General features: G+C 49.2%; 2 protein-coding genes across 5 annotated transcripts in view; both read left to right on the top strand.

Annotated features, from left to right (window-relative positions):
- Nucleotides 1-5,405, top strand: part of FBXO42 (F-box protein 42) — an 80,927-nt gene extending 75,522 nt beyond the window's left edge. For all 4 annotated transcript variants that reach the window (XM_003127635.6, XM_084962982.1, XM_084962983.1 and 1 more), the window contains one exon: nucleotides 488-5,405. In XM_003127635.6, the coding sequence (XP_003127683.1) occupies nucleotides 488-1,603 (1,116 nt within the window). In that variant the 3' untranslated portion in view covers nucleotides 1,604-5,405. The remainder of the gene's footprint in view (nucleotides 1-487) is intronic.
- Nucleotides 1-15,888, top strand: part of FAM131C (family with sequence similarity 131 member C) — a 301,322-nt gene that overhangs the window by 123,759 nt on the left and 161,675 nt on the right. The gene's annotated exons all lie outside the window — the stretch shown is intronic.

The raw sequence follows: 15,888 nt of genomic DNA, 5'->3' as shown, positions 1-15,888 counted from the left end.
GAGACCTAACAAGCCAGCAGGAGAGATCCTAAACTGTAAAGCCAATTAGCTCATCAGATTTCCAAGCAACTATATATGGAAATTGAAAACACCCTAATGTCACAAAAGAGGTGGACATTAACCATAGCTCCTTGGGCATTTCTCACATACATGAGCCACTAGATGGAAAAACTTACATAGGTCTCACTCATCCTTTGAGCCCTAGCTTTAAGCATCTCTTTGTCCATAAAACTTCCTCCAGGGTCCCCCAAACAAAAACTGGTATCTCCCTCCACTCTACCCCTATCCTGTGGACATCAGCTGAATGATAGCACATGTTGCACTATAGCAACAGATTGTTCCCATGTCTGTCCCCACTTGTAAGAGCGAGCCTAGAGGGCACACTGCATTTTCATCTCTCTATCTTGGCACATCCCAGATGCTCGTGATAAAATATTTGGTGGTTAAATGAATGATCAGAACTGAGCACAGGTCTTTTGTCTTCCAGGTAGGGCAATGTGTGGTGGTCTTCAGCCAGGCTCCTAGTGGGAGAGCCCCACTCAGCCCCAGTTTGAACTCTCGCCCATCACCCATCAGTGCCACTCCTCCAGCCCTGGTTCCCGAAACCCGAGAATACCGTTCTCAGTCTCCAGTAAGGAATATGGATGAAGCTCCCTGTGTTAATGGTCGCTGGGGAACACTGAGGCCCAGAGCTCAAAGGCAGACCCCCTCAAGTTCCCGAGAAGGAAGCCTCTCTCCAGCCAGAGGAGATGGCTCTCCCATCCTCAATGGTGGGAGCTTATCTCCAGGATCAGCAGCTGTAGGTGGCTCTTCCTTGGACAGCCCTGTACAGGCTATATCTCCTAGCACTCCATCTACCACCGAAGGATATGACCTAAAAATGGGACTTTCTTTGGCCCCCAGACGAGGGTCACTACCAGACCAGAAAGATCTAAGATTAGGATCAATAGATCTGAATTGGGATCTGAAACCGGCTTCCACTAGCAATCATATGGATGGTGTGGACAACAGGACAGTTGGAGGAAGTATGAGACACCCTCCCGAACAGACAAATGGTGTGCATACCCCACCCCATGTGGCCAGTGCCCTCGCTGGAGCCGTTTCCCCAAGCGCCCTGCGTCGGAGCCTAGAAGCCATCAAAGCAATGTCATCCAAAGGCCCACCAGCCTCCGCAGCACTAAGTCCTCCTCTGGGCTCTTCTCCAGGCTCCCCTGGGAGCCAGAACCTGAGCAGTGGAGAAACAGTACCCGTTCCCCGCCCAGGGCCTGCCCAAGGAGATGGACATTCCTTACCTCCCATCGCCCGCCGCCTGGGGCACCACCCTCCACAGTCCCTAAATGTTGGCAAACCTTTGTACCAGAGTATGAACTGCAAGCCCATGCAGATGTACGTGCTGGACATTAAAGACACCAAGGAGAAGGGGCGAGTCAAATGGAAAGTATTTAATAGCAGTTCTGTGGTTGGACCTCCTGAAACTAGCCTGCATACAGTGGTACAAGGCAGGGGTGAACTCATCATATTTGGAGGACTCATGGACAAGAAACAGAATGTGAAGTACTATCCAAAAACAAACGCCTTGTACTTTGTGCGAGCAAAGAGATAATATGTTCTAAAACTCTTTCCCTTTCTGTGGCTTTTAATCTGGAATTTTCCAGTGTGCAAGCATTCGGACTGAGGATTGAGAAAACAGAAGGACAAAATTACCCTCATGAACCAAAACCCCGATTCCCAACCTTGCTCACTCTAGGCTGGGATCAAATCTCCATTAAGAAAAAATTATATAAGTATATAAATATATATTATATAGACAACTCTGTTTACAAAGAGGGAGAGCTCTCCGTCCTGGTTCAGATAAAATTGTTGCTGTGTTTTAGCAGAGGCTGCGCTGCCTTTTTCTACCTTGCTGGTCTGGTAACTGGACCAAGAATTTAGGGAACAGACTAATACCAGAACTTTCCTAAAGAAGCTGAAGAACCACCTGTAAGTCTTATTTGGCCTTTGCAGAGTTAGAAAAAGAAAGGTCATGTGTAAGATGCACAGGTAGAGGTTTCAGATCCACATGCTTCAGGTGCTGGCAGGGTGAAAGTGACCTGTAGAAAACTCTTCCCCCCGCCCCCTTCCCCAGAGGACCTGTGAAAACTCCTTGCAGTAATGCCCTGTGCCGGGCTCCATTCTGCCCTTTGTGACTGAAGAAAGTCACCCAACAAGGGATCTTGTTCCACATTTGTGTGCCAGGATCATCAAGAAGCAATGTTTATGCAGCAGCACCTGTCCACCTAGTGTCCATTGGTCTTTGAGTGCTCCCGCCACATTTCAGAAAACATTCTGGTGTCTGAATGTGGAATTTTCTGACAGTCTTATTTGGTTGCAGTTGCCAAAAACCACATTTGTTCTCTTTTTTTCCTTTCCTTATAACTTGATCCTCAGAGGCTGCCTTTTCCATTTATACACTTTTCCTTCCTTCCTCTCTTCCCCTTTTTCTTTCATTTATGGATTTTTTTTTTTAAGCCCTAAAATCTTTCTCAGTTTCTTTTGACAAAGCTTGGGTACCCAGAGAAATCTCTTAGAAATATTTCTGGAACCCTTTTTCTGGCGTCACTAGGGGGCCAGTCGGGAATTTCAAGATACTGGTATCGTGAGAAATCCTTGAAGCATCAAAAATTACTGTTTTGTTCCTTATGGTTCTTTCTGTTTCCAAAGCACATTGGACATACCCATCCATGTTTGTAGAATGTGGAAATTAATCTTGGGAGAAAATCCTAAACACTACCTTTTAGAAATGATTTTTGCCCTTAATTGTGATATTCATTCTTCTGTCTGGCTGTTGAGTGTGTTTGGGTTGAATATCATGTGCTTGGCCTCTTCGATGCATGGCTTACCTTGGGAGCAGCTCCTTTGTGATTGTATTGTTCACCCGTCACCCAGACAAGGCTTGGGTTTTTACTTTCATGTCCTTTCTGAGATAATGTGTAACCAACTAGAGCATTTCTTCGGTTGATACAGGAAAGTACAAGCTTCCAGTCTCTAAAGCAGAGTCTGGACGTAGGAGATCTCGTTGACACCACTTAAATGTGGATTTTTTCTTTCTTGCTTTTTTTATTTTTTTTTGGTGATCTCTCATCAGTGGAAAGAGAATTTTTATTTTGCCTTTAGGTCTTAAATATCGAAACATTGCATTTCTCATCCCCACACTCCCCTTTTTCTTATTAGCATTTCCCAAGAAGAAGCCTGCTACAGCTGGCCCTGGGTCCTGGCTCCCAGCCAGCTCCTAGCAGTCTTTTAAGTATGTTTTCTCCTGTTACATCATGTTGAATCCTTTCTCCTAGCCATTAGCTTTTACAGTGTGGTCTTGATGGCAAAGCCCCCTGGTGCCAAGCCCACGAAAGGGCCAGCTCATGGGGAGGCATGTGTTCCAGAAACTGCTGTCTGTGCTCCTTTAGATACGGAGACTACCATGTGCCTACTCACTGTGGTGTCCAACTGCTCCCAGCTCAGCACTTAGCTTTCCAGACTCTCTGCTCTGGGCCTGTCGCCAATCCTTCTTTAGCAGAGACTGTTAGCCCGTGCCGGGGTCCTGATTCACAAGAGAAAGCTAGCCTAGATTAGCAATTTCAGCATTACTACTCTTGCTGAACTTTCTTTATGACGTTGCATTTGTGCATGGACAGTGCCTCCACACTCAGTTCCTACTTAAACAGATAGTATTTGGAAGCCTGAAAGTTCAGAATCTCAACTTTGTCGTCTTTCCCTTTGTCCTGTGGCCTTCCTAAGCGCTCTTAACTTGCTGATTCCTTCTACTTTCCCCAAGTAGGCAGGCAACAGAGACAGTATCTCTCTTAGAAAGTAGCTTGGCTCCTCGGAACTTCATGGCATCCCAGTATTACCAACTCCACTTGGAACCAGACTGTCAGTTTACAGCTCTCCAAGAAAAATCTGCCTCTTCCACACCGGGCGGTGGGTCCTGGTGGCTCCTAGGCACTGTGGGCGTGTACCTTGGGAGAGCGACTCGGCGCAGTCACGGTGTCTCCTCAGGCCCTCGTGCAGCCACGTGAGCAGTGAAACTTCAGGCGTCTCAGCTGAGGTGACTGTTTCCACAGCACCATGGATGCTTCAGTCAGATCAGATTTAACCACAGCTCTGGTTTTGACATGATGCCAATTTTGTCTTAAAATTCACTGAGGAAAATGAGACAAAATATTTTTTTAAACCCTCAGGAGCACCTAAAGTAAATATTTATCAGTATTTAAGTATTTAAAATACGTTTTGTTTCTACTTGAAGCTTTAACCCCTTCCATTCCTGCAAGTGTGCCTTGAGAGCCCCCACGTCATATTGACTCTACTGGCCACCTTGTTGACCTCGTGAGAATTTTAGTCACTTCCTACCCTCTTGAACAGAGCTTCCTGTTTTCTCATTTTGCAGGCTGTGCAGCAGGGAGGGTTCTCTGTTTTTTTCTCATGTTTCTACCCTGCTTCTGCACTTGGGTGATGGGCTTCACAACTCCCCCACCCCCACACCACATTTGGGAGCGCAAATTTGGTGTCAGAACAAGCTTAAATTCAGTTGTGAGGCAATAGTGGGCTTTAGTACCCTCTTCCCAGCCCTCTACGGATTGATTTGATTTTAATGTTTGAGTTTTATATCAAGAGCTGAAACCATGAACTATCTTAGGACTGTGTTGAAACTCTTTAAAAGAAGAAGAGGAAGAAAGAAAAGCAACTCAAGTCTTGACTTTGAAGGACAGAAAGCCACCAGCTGATGGAAAAAAGGGGATGCTTCCCTTTCCTTTGCCTGAATCTTTCTGGGTTTCCTTCTGCTTTGCTTCTTTCCTTCCCCTTCAAAGAGATATTCCTGGTTGGTTTGTCTGTCTGTCCCTGTCCTTGTGGTGATGCTGGCATGATTGATGTGCCCTGCTTTGTGTTACCTGTGGTCTCTTACCAGCGCACAAGTCAGTGGGGAGGATCTGAACACACCCTGGGGCAAGGAAGCCGAAAGTCCAGGCCCGCACCCCATGCAGCCTCCCCGGGAACTGCAGAAGGCATGTTCTGCATGGTCACCTGTAAGTGGCTCCATCTCACCACATTCATTGTCAAATGAGAGCAACCCTTAGGCACTGGCTCCGCTGTACCCTCTCTCTTCGCTCTGCTCCCCTCCCACCAACCAGGGTTCATGTCAGTGCACACCTGCTGTGCCCTGGCGAAGCTGGTGCTGTGAGTGATGTGTCCCCTACACCTCAGGGGTCCTGGGTGGCTTACCCTGAGATGATCATTTTAGGCACATAATGGTGTAGGAATGAAAAGTGGATTTGATTTCATTGATATTTAAATCTCTGTCAGTTTTATTTTTTGTTAATGTTTTCCCCTGATGACTTTTTAGCAATTTAACAAATAAAACAAAATGGATGGAACTGTCTTAACTGTTTTATTAGTGTAAAAGAAGGAAAGCTGTGATGGAAAGCACCTGGAGATTGAAGTTGGAAGCAAAGTAGTTAGAAAGACACTCCTCCTTTTCTAGGAGGGTTGCCCATCCCTGAGGAGAGTGTCATTTAATAACACAGCAGCTCTCGGAGTTCCCATTGTGGCTCAGTGGTTAACGAATACGACTAGGAACCATGAGGTTTCGGGTTCCATCCCTGGCTCAGTGGGTTAAGGATCCGGCATTGCTGTGAGCTGTGGTGTAGGTCACAGACGTGGTTTGGATCCCGAGTTGCTGTGGCTCTGGCGTAGGCCGTTGGCTACAGCTCCGATTAGACTCCTAGCCTGGGAACCTCCATATGCTGCTGGTACGGCCCTAGAAAAGGCAATAATAATAATAATAATAATAAAGCAGCTCTCTCCATCAGGCTTGAAGGACTCAGTGTTTCAGAGCCACAGCACCACCCTTCAGTGGAGACCCAAGAGAGGCGATGAGCTTGGAGCAGAGGCCCAGGGCCATCAGCGTCATCACTGATGAGACAAAGATGAGGACCCAGGGCCTTGGGGTCCTGAAACACCATAGCAAATGGGAGTTGGGAACCCAAGCCTGAAGCCCTAGAGACCTGTGGATAATCCTGTCTTCACCTATTTGTTCCTTTACCTTAAATACAAGTTTCTTCCTCTATAAATACAGTGTTTCTATTTTATAGGACCATATAGATTCATTCAAGCTGTGTATGAAAAAACACTACTGCAGTGCCTCGCATATAGTAAATGCTTAGTAAATGGTGGCTATTATTTATAATTAGCCCTTGAAGAAAATACGTGCTCTCAAAGGAGAGTGCTGGGCGCAGTTTGTAAATTGTTAGGAACATGTCCCTGCTAAGCATCATGCATCTCTGCAGTTGCCTGCGTCATCTTTGACATGTCACCATGAGAACCTCTGAGGCTCTTGCCTCAAGAGCAGTACGTAGCAGCTGCTGCCATAAATTGGGTGACAATGGTCTCAGTTGTTTCATCTCCCTTTGGACTTTATTCTTTGGTTTGCCAGTTGAATTCAACCTCAGCACATAGAACATCCTGCCTGGATTCAAAGGCACACTTAGGTGGCTCCCAAGCTCAAAGTGTTATCTGGGAGCTGATGACATGGGGGCCTGGGAGGAGCCAGGTAGCAGGAGAGTGGGGGGCTACGGCCCTGAAGCCACTTACTTAGTATGTGCCAGTTTCCTTTTTTTTTTTTTTTTTTTTCCCCTCTCTTTTTTGGTGGCATACAGAGTTCCCGGGCCAAGAGGGATCAGATTTGAGTCACAGTTGTGACCTGCGCTGCAGTGGCAACACCAAATCCTTAACTCACTGTTCCAGACTGGGGATCAAACCTGCATCCCAGCGTTCCAGAGACACCGACAATCCCATTGTGCCACAGCAGGAACTCCTGTGCCAGTTTCTCATACCCTTGGTTCTTTGTGCCAGGCACCATTTTTTGTTTTTTTTTTTTTAGGGCTGCACCCATGGCATATGGAAGTTCCCGGGCTAGGGGTCAAATCAGAGCTACAGCTGCCGGCCTTGCCACAGCAACACCAATGCCAGATCCGAGTGGTGTCTACAACCTACACCACTGGCAATGCTGGATCCTTAACCCATTGAGCAGGGCCAAGGATCGAACCCACGTCCTCATGGAACTAATCGGGTTCGTTTCTGCTGAGCCACAACAGGAACTCCCCCATTACTTTCTTTTCACTTCAACACATGCATATGGAGTGTGGACCTTGTCCCAGGCTCAGGTGCCGCAGCTCTTGTCCTGTCTTGCACGCTTGTGTTTCCCGAGCTGCCAGATGGAACTTTTCCATTTCTAAGAACATGTGGTTCTGTCCTGTTTTCTGTACTTTGAGGCATGTGCAAAGTAGACCATGATGTGAGCAAGGGTCTGGGTACAGAGGGCCTGGCACCATTGCTGGCAGCTACTGGTTTGGTGATGGTGGGGATAGAATGATTGTTTTGAATCCTTCCGCAGTTGTCATTGTGGAAGGATTGGCCTTGCTCCTTGTGGCTCTTTTGGGCTAAAGAAGGTCCAATAGGTGGAAGGTCTAGGGAAGAGATTTCAAGGTCATTGGGAAGAACTCTGTACGGCCAGAGCCCTGTGTAATGAGTGGGACTAGTGTGGCATCATTGGAGGAATCCAAACATTGCCTGGAGAGTCAGTCAGACTAGGAAGTTGTAGAGAAGGCAGTGTTTGGTGGGTAGGGTGCCAGTGATGATTGCTGATCCTGGAGAACAGCCCACATGCCCGGCCTCCAGGCTCCTTGACAGCTTCCTAAGTCAGTCTGTCAGGCTATGCTCCTGACTACTGATGAGCAGGCTTCTGCTGTGGAGGAGGCCAGAGCATGGAGACAGCAATGTGATTGGCCCCAGGTCAGAGGGGATGTGGAATAGAGGGGAGGGGACTTGCCAACTTGAGGAGAAAACCTTAATGTCAAGGAGAATGCAGCTTGGAGTAGAGCCGTGACTCTCCCCGGGCCTTGCAGGAGTTGGCAGCCACTGCCTTCCCGTGCATTCCTAGCATAGTACTCCCTGGTCACTACCCGGGGGACTAAAGGCCTAGAGGCCTATGTACGTTTCAGTCTGAATTACAGCACCCAGCCAGCAGAAGGGCCATGCCACACTGTCCTTATCGCTTGCCAGGACTCTCCAGCTGGCCCTGTGGGGAAGCAGTGCAGGAGTCACTAACCACGAACGAGGAGCCCAAGGCCTTGCACATGTTGTTACTACCCTGAGCTAGCTCCTCATGCCCAGACGTCACCTCACATCGCCCTAATCTGGGGAACCAAGGAAAGACCAGGCTGCGAGCACCCTTGGGTCCAGGCAGGACAGAAGGCTTCACCTCAGTCTTGCAGGATGGTCTGCTTGTAGTGTCACCACAGTGACTGGGGTTCACCCTTCTCACTGCCCCTCCCCCCCCGCCCCAACAGAGGGGAGCATCTCCAGCTAAAGTCTGCCTTCCGCTCTCAGTGGCCATAACCATCCCTTTTCCCTGCAATATACCATTGACAAAAGCAGTCCTACATTTTTGTGAATTTTTTGTGAGGTATTGATTTCACTGTTGCTGGAAATATTCAAGCAGAGACTGATAACTTGCATGGGAGGGGATGACAGAGCTGACTTATGCATCAGAGCAAGAATGGGAATAAGGGTGGTGTTCTCTTGTGGTGCAGCAGGTTGAGGATCCTGCGTTGTTGCTCCAACAGTTTGGGTTGCTGCTATAGCTTAGGTTTGATCCCTGCCCTTGAGAACTCCCGTATGCTGTGGGCATGGCCAAAAAAGAAACAAAGGGTCTCTATATGCCCTTTCAATTCTTTTTTTTTTATTTAACCCTTTCAATTTTTTTATTTTTGCTTTTTTTTTTTTTTTTTAAGGGTTGCACCCATGGCATATGAAAGTTCCCAGGCTACGGATCAGAGCTGCAGCTGCTGGCCTTCGCCACAGCCACAGCCACAGCCACGCCAGATCTGAGCCAAGTGCGCAAACTACATCACGGCTCATGGCATCACCAGATCCTTAATCCACTGAGCGAGGCCAGGGATTGAACCCGTATCGTCATGGATACTAGTTGGATTCATTTCCACTGTGCCAGAGTGGGAGCTCTCAACCCTTTCAATTATTGAGATGTGGTTCTATGGACTCAGAAAGGACTTCCCAGAAAAGCTGCAGGACAGGGACATAGGCACAGACTGTGAATCAAGAGAAACCTCGGTCCAAAAGCTGACTTTGGCTCAAAAGCTCAGAGAGGTGGCAGAACATCCCACCTCTCGGAGCCTCAGCTAAAATGGCATTGATGCTGCCGACTTTGCTGGTTAGCAATTACAGGTTAGGAACCGGCAGTCATTGCTAGTATATGGCATGGGTGTGATTCCTCAAAAGACCACTTGGGGGCACCCTGTGAAAGGCTTTGAGCCCTAGACAGTATCAGAAGCGGTCTTCAGAAGCAAAATGAAAAAAAAAAGTTCCCGTTGTAGTTCAGTGGTAATAAACCCAACTAGTATCCATGAGGACGCAGGTTTGATCCCTGGCCTCGCTCAGTGGGTTAAGGATCCGGCATTGCCATGAGCTGTGATGTAGGTCACAGAGGCAGCTCGGATCCAGCATTGCTGTGGCCGTGGTGTAGGTAGCAGGCACAGCCCGGATCTGGTATTGCTGTGGTGTTGCTGTAGGCCGGCAGCTGCAGCTCTGGTTCAACCTCTAGCCTAGGAACTTTTATATGAAGAAGAAGTAAAGTGAATTGTCTGGAGGAGAAAAATGTCCATTTCTCCTTTACCTCTGCAGGTAAAGCCCTGGGAGGACCACTTCTCTGGCCTCTGGTGTTCTTCTGAGCTCCATCCCCAGGCTGACCCATCCACACTCTGCTCCAGCCCCCAACAATGGGAAGGCCAGTGTTTTCCCCAGGGGCTGGACTCTGGGCCCAGGCCCTGTTAGTATGCACAAATCTGAGCCAACCTGGCAAAGTGTATCACACCCCCACCAGGGAGACTGTCCACTCACTGCAAGGAAGAGAAGGAGTGCTGAAGGCCAAGCCTTACAGGTAGAAGCCCTGGGAAAAGAAGGGTGCTCCTGCCCCAGGGACCTGGGCTGCTGCCCACTCATCGGCAAGGCTGCAAGGGCCCAGGACTGTCCTGGGGATCACTCATTCTCAGCGTGTGTTCCCTGCATGTGTCCTGACACCTGGGGCACTGGACACAGATGAATGGAAAAGAGGCCCACCCCTGGAGGAGCTGACAACCTCATCACAAACCAGAGAGAGGTCACCTTGGGCTGAACAAAAATGACAAATCCTGAACTTCTGAGGCCAAAAGGCAGTCCAGGTATGTCATGCTAAAAAGATAGGAAGAAGGTGGAGTTGGTAGCACAGCAGCCAGCAGGAGCGGGACAGCTAAGAAGAAGCCAGAGAACTAGGAAGTTGCTCTCCCGTGTCCTGGCCTCGCTCTGCTAAACTGGGGCCGAGGGCAGATGAGGAGAGAGCCTTTCTGGGAGATGCCAGATGTGTGGGGTCCAGGCCTGGCCTCTGGCGGTCAGTCGTGCAGGATATGTGGACTTCTGGCCTCAGACTGGGAAGACAGACTCGCTGCACTCCAGGAAGGGTGCAGAAGAGCTGCAGGGGGTGGGGGGTGGGGGCTGACATGTCCAGAGGAGCTGGTATTCAGGCCTGAGGACAATGTCATGACCAGAGATCATCCTCTCAGATGTAGCAGGGACAGAAGAAGCACATAACCAGAATTCACGAAAGGAGGAGAGAACACCCCCGACACAGGCAGCATGGATAAGGCCAGGGCAAACGTACAGAGGAAAGTTCTCTCTGGAGCAGGAGGCCCACACAGGCCCAGAAAAGATGACGTCTGAGGAGTGTGTGCCCGCCTTCCCACTCTGCCAGGCTTCCCTGGCATTTGGGTAAGCGCTTCCCCATCACCCCACTGAACGTGAGCCCCAGGGCCACAGGAGTGGGAGACAAAGAGATACAGCTTTGAAGAGACTGAGTGGTTAAGCTGTAGAGAATGAGGCGTCACTGAACTTAAGTTTACCAGGAAATTGCCGGATTAAAATGTCTGCATAGCAGAGACAGATTAAATTGAGGTGGAGGAAACAAAGCTCTGTTTCTTTTTTTTCCTTTTTTTTTTTTAGGGCTGCACCTGCAGCATATGGAGGTTCCCAGGCTAGGGGTCCAATTGGAGCTGCAGTCACCGGCCTGCACCACAGTCACAGCAACATGGGATCTGAGTCGCATCTGCGACCTATACCGCAGCTCACAGAAACGCCAGATCCTTAACCCACTGAGCGAGGCCAGGGGTCCTCAAGGGTACCAGTCGGATTCATTTCCAGTGAGCCACAACGGGAACTCCTAAAGCTCTGTTTCTTAAGTGTCCGAATCATTGGAGCTAAAAACTTGTACTTGCTCCAGTTAGAAGGAGAGGAGTCAGATGAAGTACTTGAATCCACAAGAACCAAAGATGAGAGGGATTCTGGCAAGTGCTGGAGGAAGGAAAGATAAGGGTCTTCCAGTGGAGGGAGCAGTGATCTGGGCCTAACTGACCCCTCCAGAGCCTTGAAATGAGTGTGACCGGAGTGAACAGGGCAGAACTGGAGAATGACCCGGAGCTGGAGGACAAGAGGCAGACCCCAGCCGTGGATGCCAGAACCCTCTCTACAATGAAGAGTGGATGCGGAAATAAAACATAGGAAGAAAAATCAGTCTCTGGTGGCCAAGTGGAGGTGGAGGAGGAGGTGTCTAGCAAGCACAAATTCCTGCATTAAGCAAATATATAGTACCTGCCGTGTGCCAGGCCTTTCCCTGCCCTGTGCAGTTTACATTTCAGCAGAGGGTGGGGAGAAGGGACAGACACATATGTGGACAACTAAGCAAGATTATTCCAGATGAATACCATAAAGAAAATGGGATGTGGGAATTGACACTGTGGCTCAGCAGAAATGAATCCAACTAGCATCCACGAGGACGCAGGTTCAATCCCTGCCCTCCATCAGTGGGTTAAGGATCCGGCATTGCCGGGAGCTGTGGTATAATTGCCGGGAGCAGTGGTGTAGGTTGCAGACGCAGCTCGGATCCCATGTTGCTGTGGCAGTGGTGTAGGCCAGCAGCTATAGCTCTGATCCCTAGCCTGGGCACTTCCATATGCCACAGATGCGACCCTAAAAAGACAAAAAGAAAAAAAAAAGAAAGAAAATAGAATGTGACAAAGTATGATGGGGTTGGGCTCATCTGAGCAGGCTTTCTGGGAGGAGCACTTCAGCTGAAACCTGAAAGTAAGAAACAGCAGCCACGGGACAACGGAGGGGAAGAGCCTTTGATTCCACACAGAGGGAACAGCAAGAACAAAGGCCCTGAGTTTGGTGTGAACTTGACAAGTTCAAGGAGAAGAGCGTATGTGCTACCGTATTGAGGAGGGGGGCAGAGTGCATAGGTGGGCCTTGCAGGCCACGGTGAGGAGAGATGTGGACATTAGGTACAGTGGCAAGTCCTTAGGGGGTTCTAAGCAGGGGAGTGACACATGAGGCTGTCCAAGTAAAGGACACCAGCCTTGCGGCCAAGCCCAGGCCTGTCTCATCCCAGCCTAAAAAGAACTGCCTGGGGGATGCTTAAGCAGCTCCAGCCCCACATCCTATATTCAAAGGGAATCTGGACATTTTAAATCTGCCGATTAGAATCCTCTCTACTGCCCTGCTCGTTTGTCTCCACCAGAGTGTGGAACACACAAGGCAAAGCTTGTAACTCTTTCACTTGTCTTCCTAGTGTCTGCCCTGGCACTCGAGAGTGCTCATAAATATTTGACAAATACACGTCCTCATCCACTAGTGCCTAGAATATTCGCCCTGCTTCCTTTTTTTTTTTTTTTTTTTTTGCTATTTCTTGGGCCACTCCCACGGCATATGGAGGTTCCCAGGCTAGGGGTCAAATCGGAGCTGTAGCTGCCAGCCTACACCAGAGCCACAGCAACGCAGGATCCGAGCTGCGTCTGCAACCTACACCACAGCTCACAGCAATGCCAGATCCTTAACCTGCTGAGCAAGGCCAGGGATTGAACCCACAACCTCATGGTTCCTAGTCGGATTCATTAACCACTGCGCCACGACGGGAACTCCTCACCCTGCTTCCTAACTGGCCCTTCTTCCAAGCTCATCCTCTTTAGGCCATTCTCCACACTGTAGCCACTGTCAGTCAGCTCACTTTCATTAAGGCTGTTTTTCTTTGTTTCTTTGGGTGTTTTTTTGTTTCTTTTTGTTTGTTTTTTTGGCCGCATCCATGGCATGTGGAAGTTCCCAGACCAGGGATTGTATCTGTGCCACAATTGCAACCATTGCTACAGCTGCAGCAATGCCATATTCTTAACCCACTGTGCCATGGGGGCTTCCAATTTTTACTATATTTTATTTCAGACCTACCCTAGGTAGTAGGGGTTGTTATGGGCTGAATTATGTCTCCCTCACCCTGAAAAAAATTCCTATGTTGATGTCCCAAACGCTAGCACCTCAGAATGTGCTATTTGGAAATCAGGTGATTAAAGTGAAATGAGGTCATTAGGGTGGACCCTACGAGAATTTGACTGGTATAAGAAGAGGAAACAGTTCTGTGGAGCAGCAGGTTAAGGATCCAGCGCTGTCACTGCAGCCAATTGGGTCACTGCTGTGGTGCAGCTTTGATCCTTGGCCAGGAACCATCTGTGTGCTGCAGGTGCAGCCAAAGGGGGGGGAAAGAGAGAGAGAGGAAAGCAGACAGGGACTTACACAGAGGGAAAGCGATGTGAAGACCCAGGGAGATGGCCACTGAAAAGCCAAAGAGAGGGTCCTGGAACAGACCCTTCCCTCTCAGCCCTCAGAAGGAAATAACCCTCCCAACACCTTGATCTTGATCTTAGATTTCTAACATCCAGAACTAAGAAAATGCATGTCTGTTGTTTAAGCCACCCAGCCTGTGGTACTTGATTATTGTAGTTCCAGGAAACTAGTACAGGGATATAACACAACAAAAAGCCGAGCTGCGGAGTTCCCATTGTGGTGCAGTGGTTAACGAATCCGACTAGGAACCATGAGGTTGCCGGTTCGATCCCTGCCCTTGCTCAGCGGGTTAAGGATCCGGTGTTGCCGTGAGCTGTGGTGTAGGTCGCAGACGTGGCTCAGATCCTGCGTTGCTGTGGCTCTGGCGTAGGCCTGTGGCTACAGCTCCAATTAGACCCCTAGCCTGGGAATGCCGTGGGAGTGGCCCTAGAAAAGGCAAAAAGACAAAAAAAGAAAAAAAAAAAGAAAAAAAGAAAGCCGAGCCTCAATCCTAGCTTTCATCCTAGGTGAGGGAGACAGACCATACGTTTTAAAATTTCAGGATCGAAAACATTTCAGGATGATGTGAAAGTGAGCCTGGGTTGCAGGAGCAAACCCTTGAGTGGTCATGGTGGAAGGCTTCTGTGCTGGTAACATTGACTTTGAGGGGAAGCAGCCATCCACTGGGTGAGTCACCGGGGGTGGTGCTGAGAGCTCCGGGGATGGGGAGTGCAACACAAGGCCCTAAGTGGGAACAGAAAAAGGCCAGGGTCGCTGGAGTGCAGCAGGCCCCGGGGAAGAAGGTGGTGGTTGAAATGAAAGCAAGAGGTGCTCATGTTACCGGCCTGGGTTCTTGACCTTCCTTAATCAATAAAAATTGATAAGAGGCCAGGCAAGCCTTTACTGGGGGCCCCTGATACAGCAGGGGGAGCAAAAACAAACAATAGGTTCCCTTGCTCGATGCGGGGAGTGGGGGGAGTGGGGGGTGTTCCTTATATGGGGTGAAGTCCAAGGGTTGGGTCAGAGAGGTGGCTTTGGTGGTCGGCCCAGGCCTTTGGTGGTGTCGTGTGCAGGGGGCAGGCATGGTACCCGCTTTTGCTCTTGGCTCTTCGGAGGTGGCAGTTGGTGTTTTGAGGGGTTTTTTGTATCTTCTTGCTCATAACTGGCCCCGCCGCACATGTCTGCAGTTACTTTTACTTCCTTATAGTTTTTTTTTTTTTTTTTTTGTATTTTGTTGCTCAAGGAGATGTTCATCCAGGTCCAAGCATTGCAGCCACTGCAGCAAGTGTCCCAGGTCCCAGGTCCCAGCCTGTCTCAGTCAGAGGCCAGTCACAGGCTTTGAAGGCATGGAGTTTGGATTTTATTCCGAGCACAGTGAAAACTGCTGAAAGATGTAGTCAGGGCTGTGGTAGTGCTGGCTTTCTGTTGCAGAAAGATTGCTCTGGGACCTGTGCAGCGCCCCAGAGGCAGCGTCCAGGCGAGAGGTGGAAACAGGAATCTGATGGTATCCCTTCTCCACGTCCACTCCCTGGGCACCCCCCTGCCCACACCCCACCCTCCAGCTCCTCGTGTCTCTATGTATGTCTGCCCACCTGGCCACCTGTGTCCTTGCCTTGACAAATCTTCCGCTTGAGGCTTTGTAGAGACTTGTCCAGGAGGTGCTCAATCTGAGGGGTAGACCAAGCCACGAAGAAATGGATTGATCAGAAGGTTCTGGAGTTCCCATTGTGGCTCAGTGGAAACGAATCTGACTAGTAACCATGAGGTTGCAGGTTCACTCCCTGGCCTCACTGGGCAGGTTAAGGATCTGGTGTTGCCGTGAGCTGTGGTGTAGGCTGGCAGCTGTAGCTCCAATCTGACTCCTAGCCTGGGACTCTCCATATGCCTCAGGTGTGGCCCTAAAAAGCCAATAAACAAACAAACAAAAATAAAAACAAAACAAAAAAACAAATTTCTGCACTAGAAGGGCCTTTAGGTAGATGGTCCAGCTGTTTCACCTGAGACCCAGAGGAGACCTTTACAAGGACACACAATTTAATGATCAAATGACCACGGGAGAGAGGAATTCACTAAACCATGTTCATGGCATCCTTCTTTTTTTTTCCTTCCTTTTCTTTTTAAGGGCTGTACCTGCGGAATATGGAAGTTCCCGGGAGGCTAGGG

The sequence above is a fragment of the Sus scrofa genome, chromosome 6 (assembly GCF_054392235.1).
Source record: "Sus scrofa isolate SSC_HxYL_T2T_F1_AM1 chromosome 6, Sscrofa_HxYL_maternal_Yorkshire_Landrace_v2.0, whole genome shotgun sequence".
Classification (NCBI taxonomy): domain Eukaryota; kingdom Metazoa; phylum Chordata; class Mammalia; order Artiodactyla; family Suidae; genus Sus; species Sus scrofa.
Note: the sequence above shows the minus strand (reverse complement) of the source record. Positions and strands in the feature narration are given on the sequence as shown.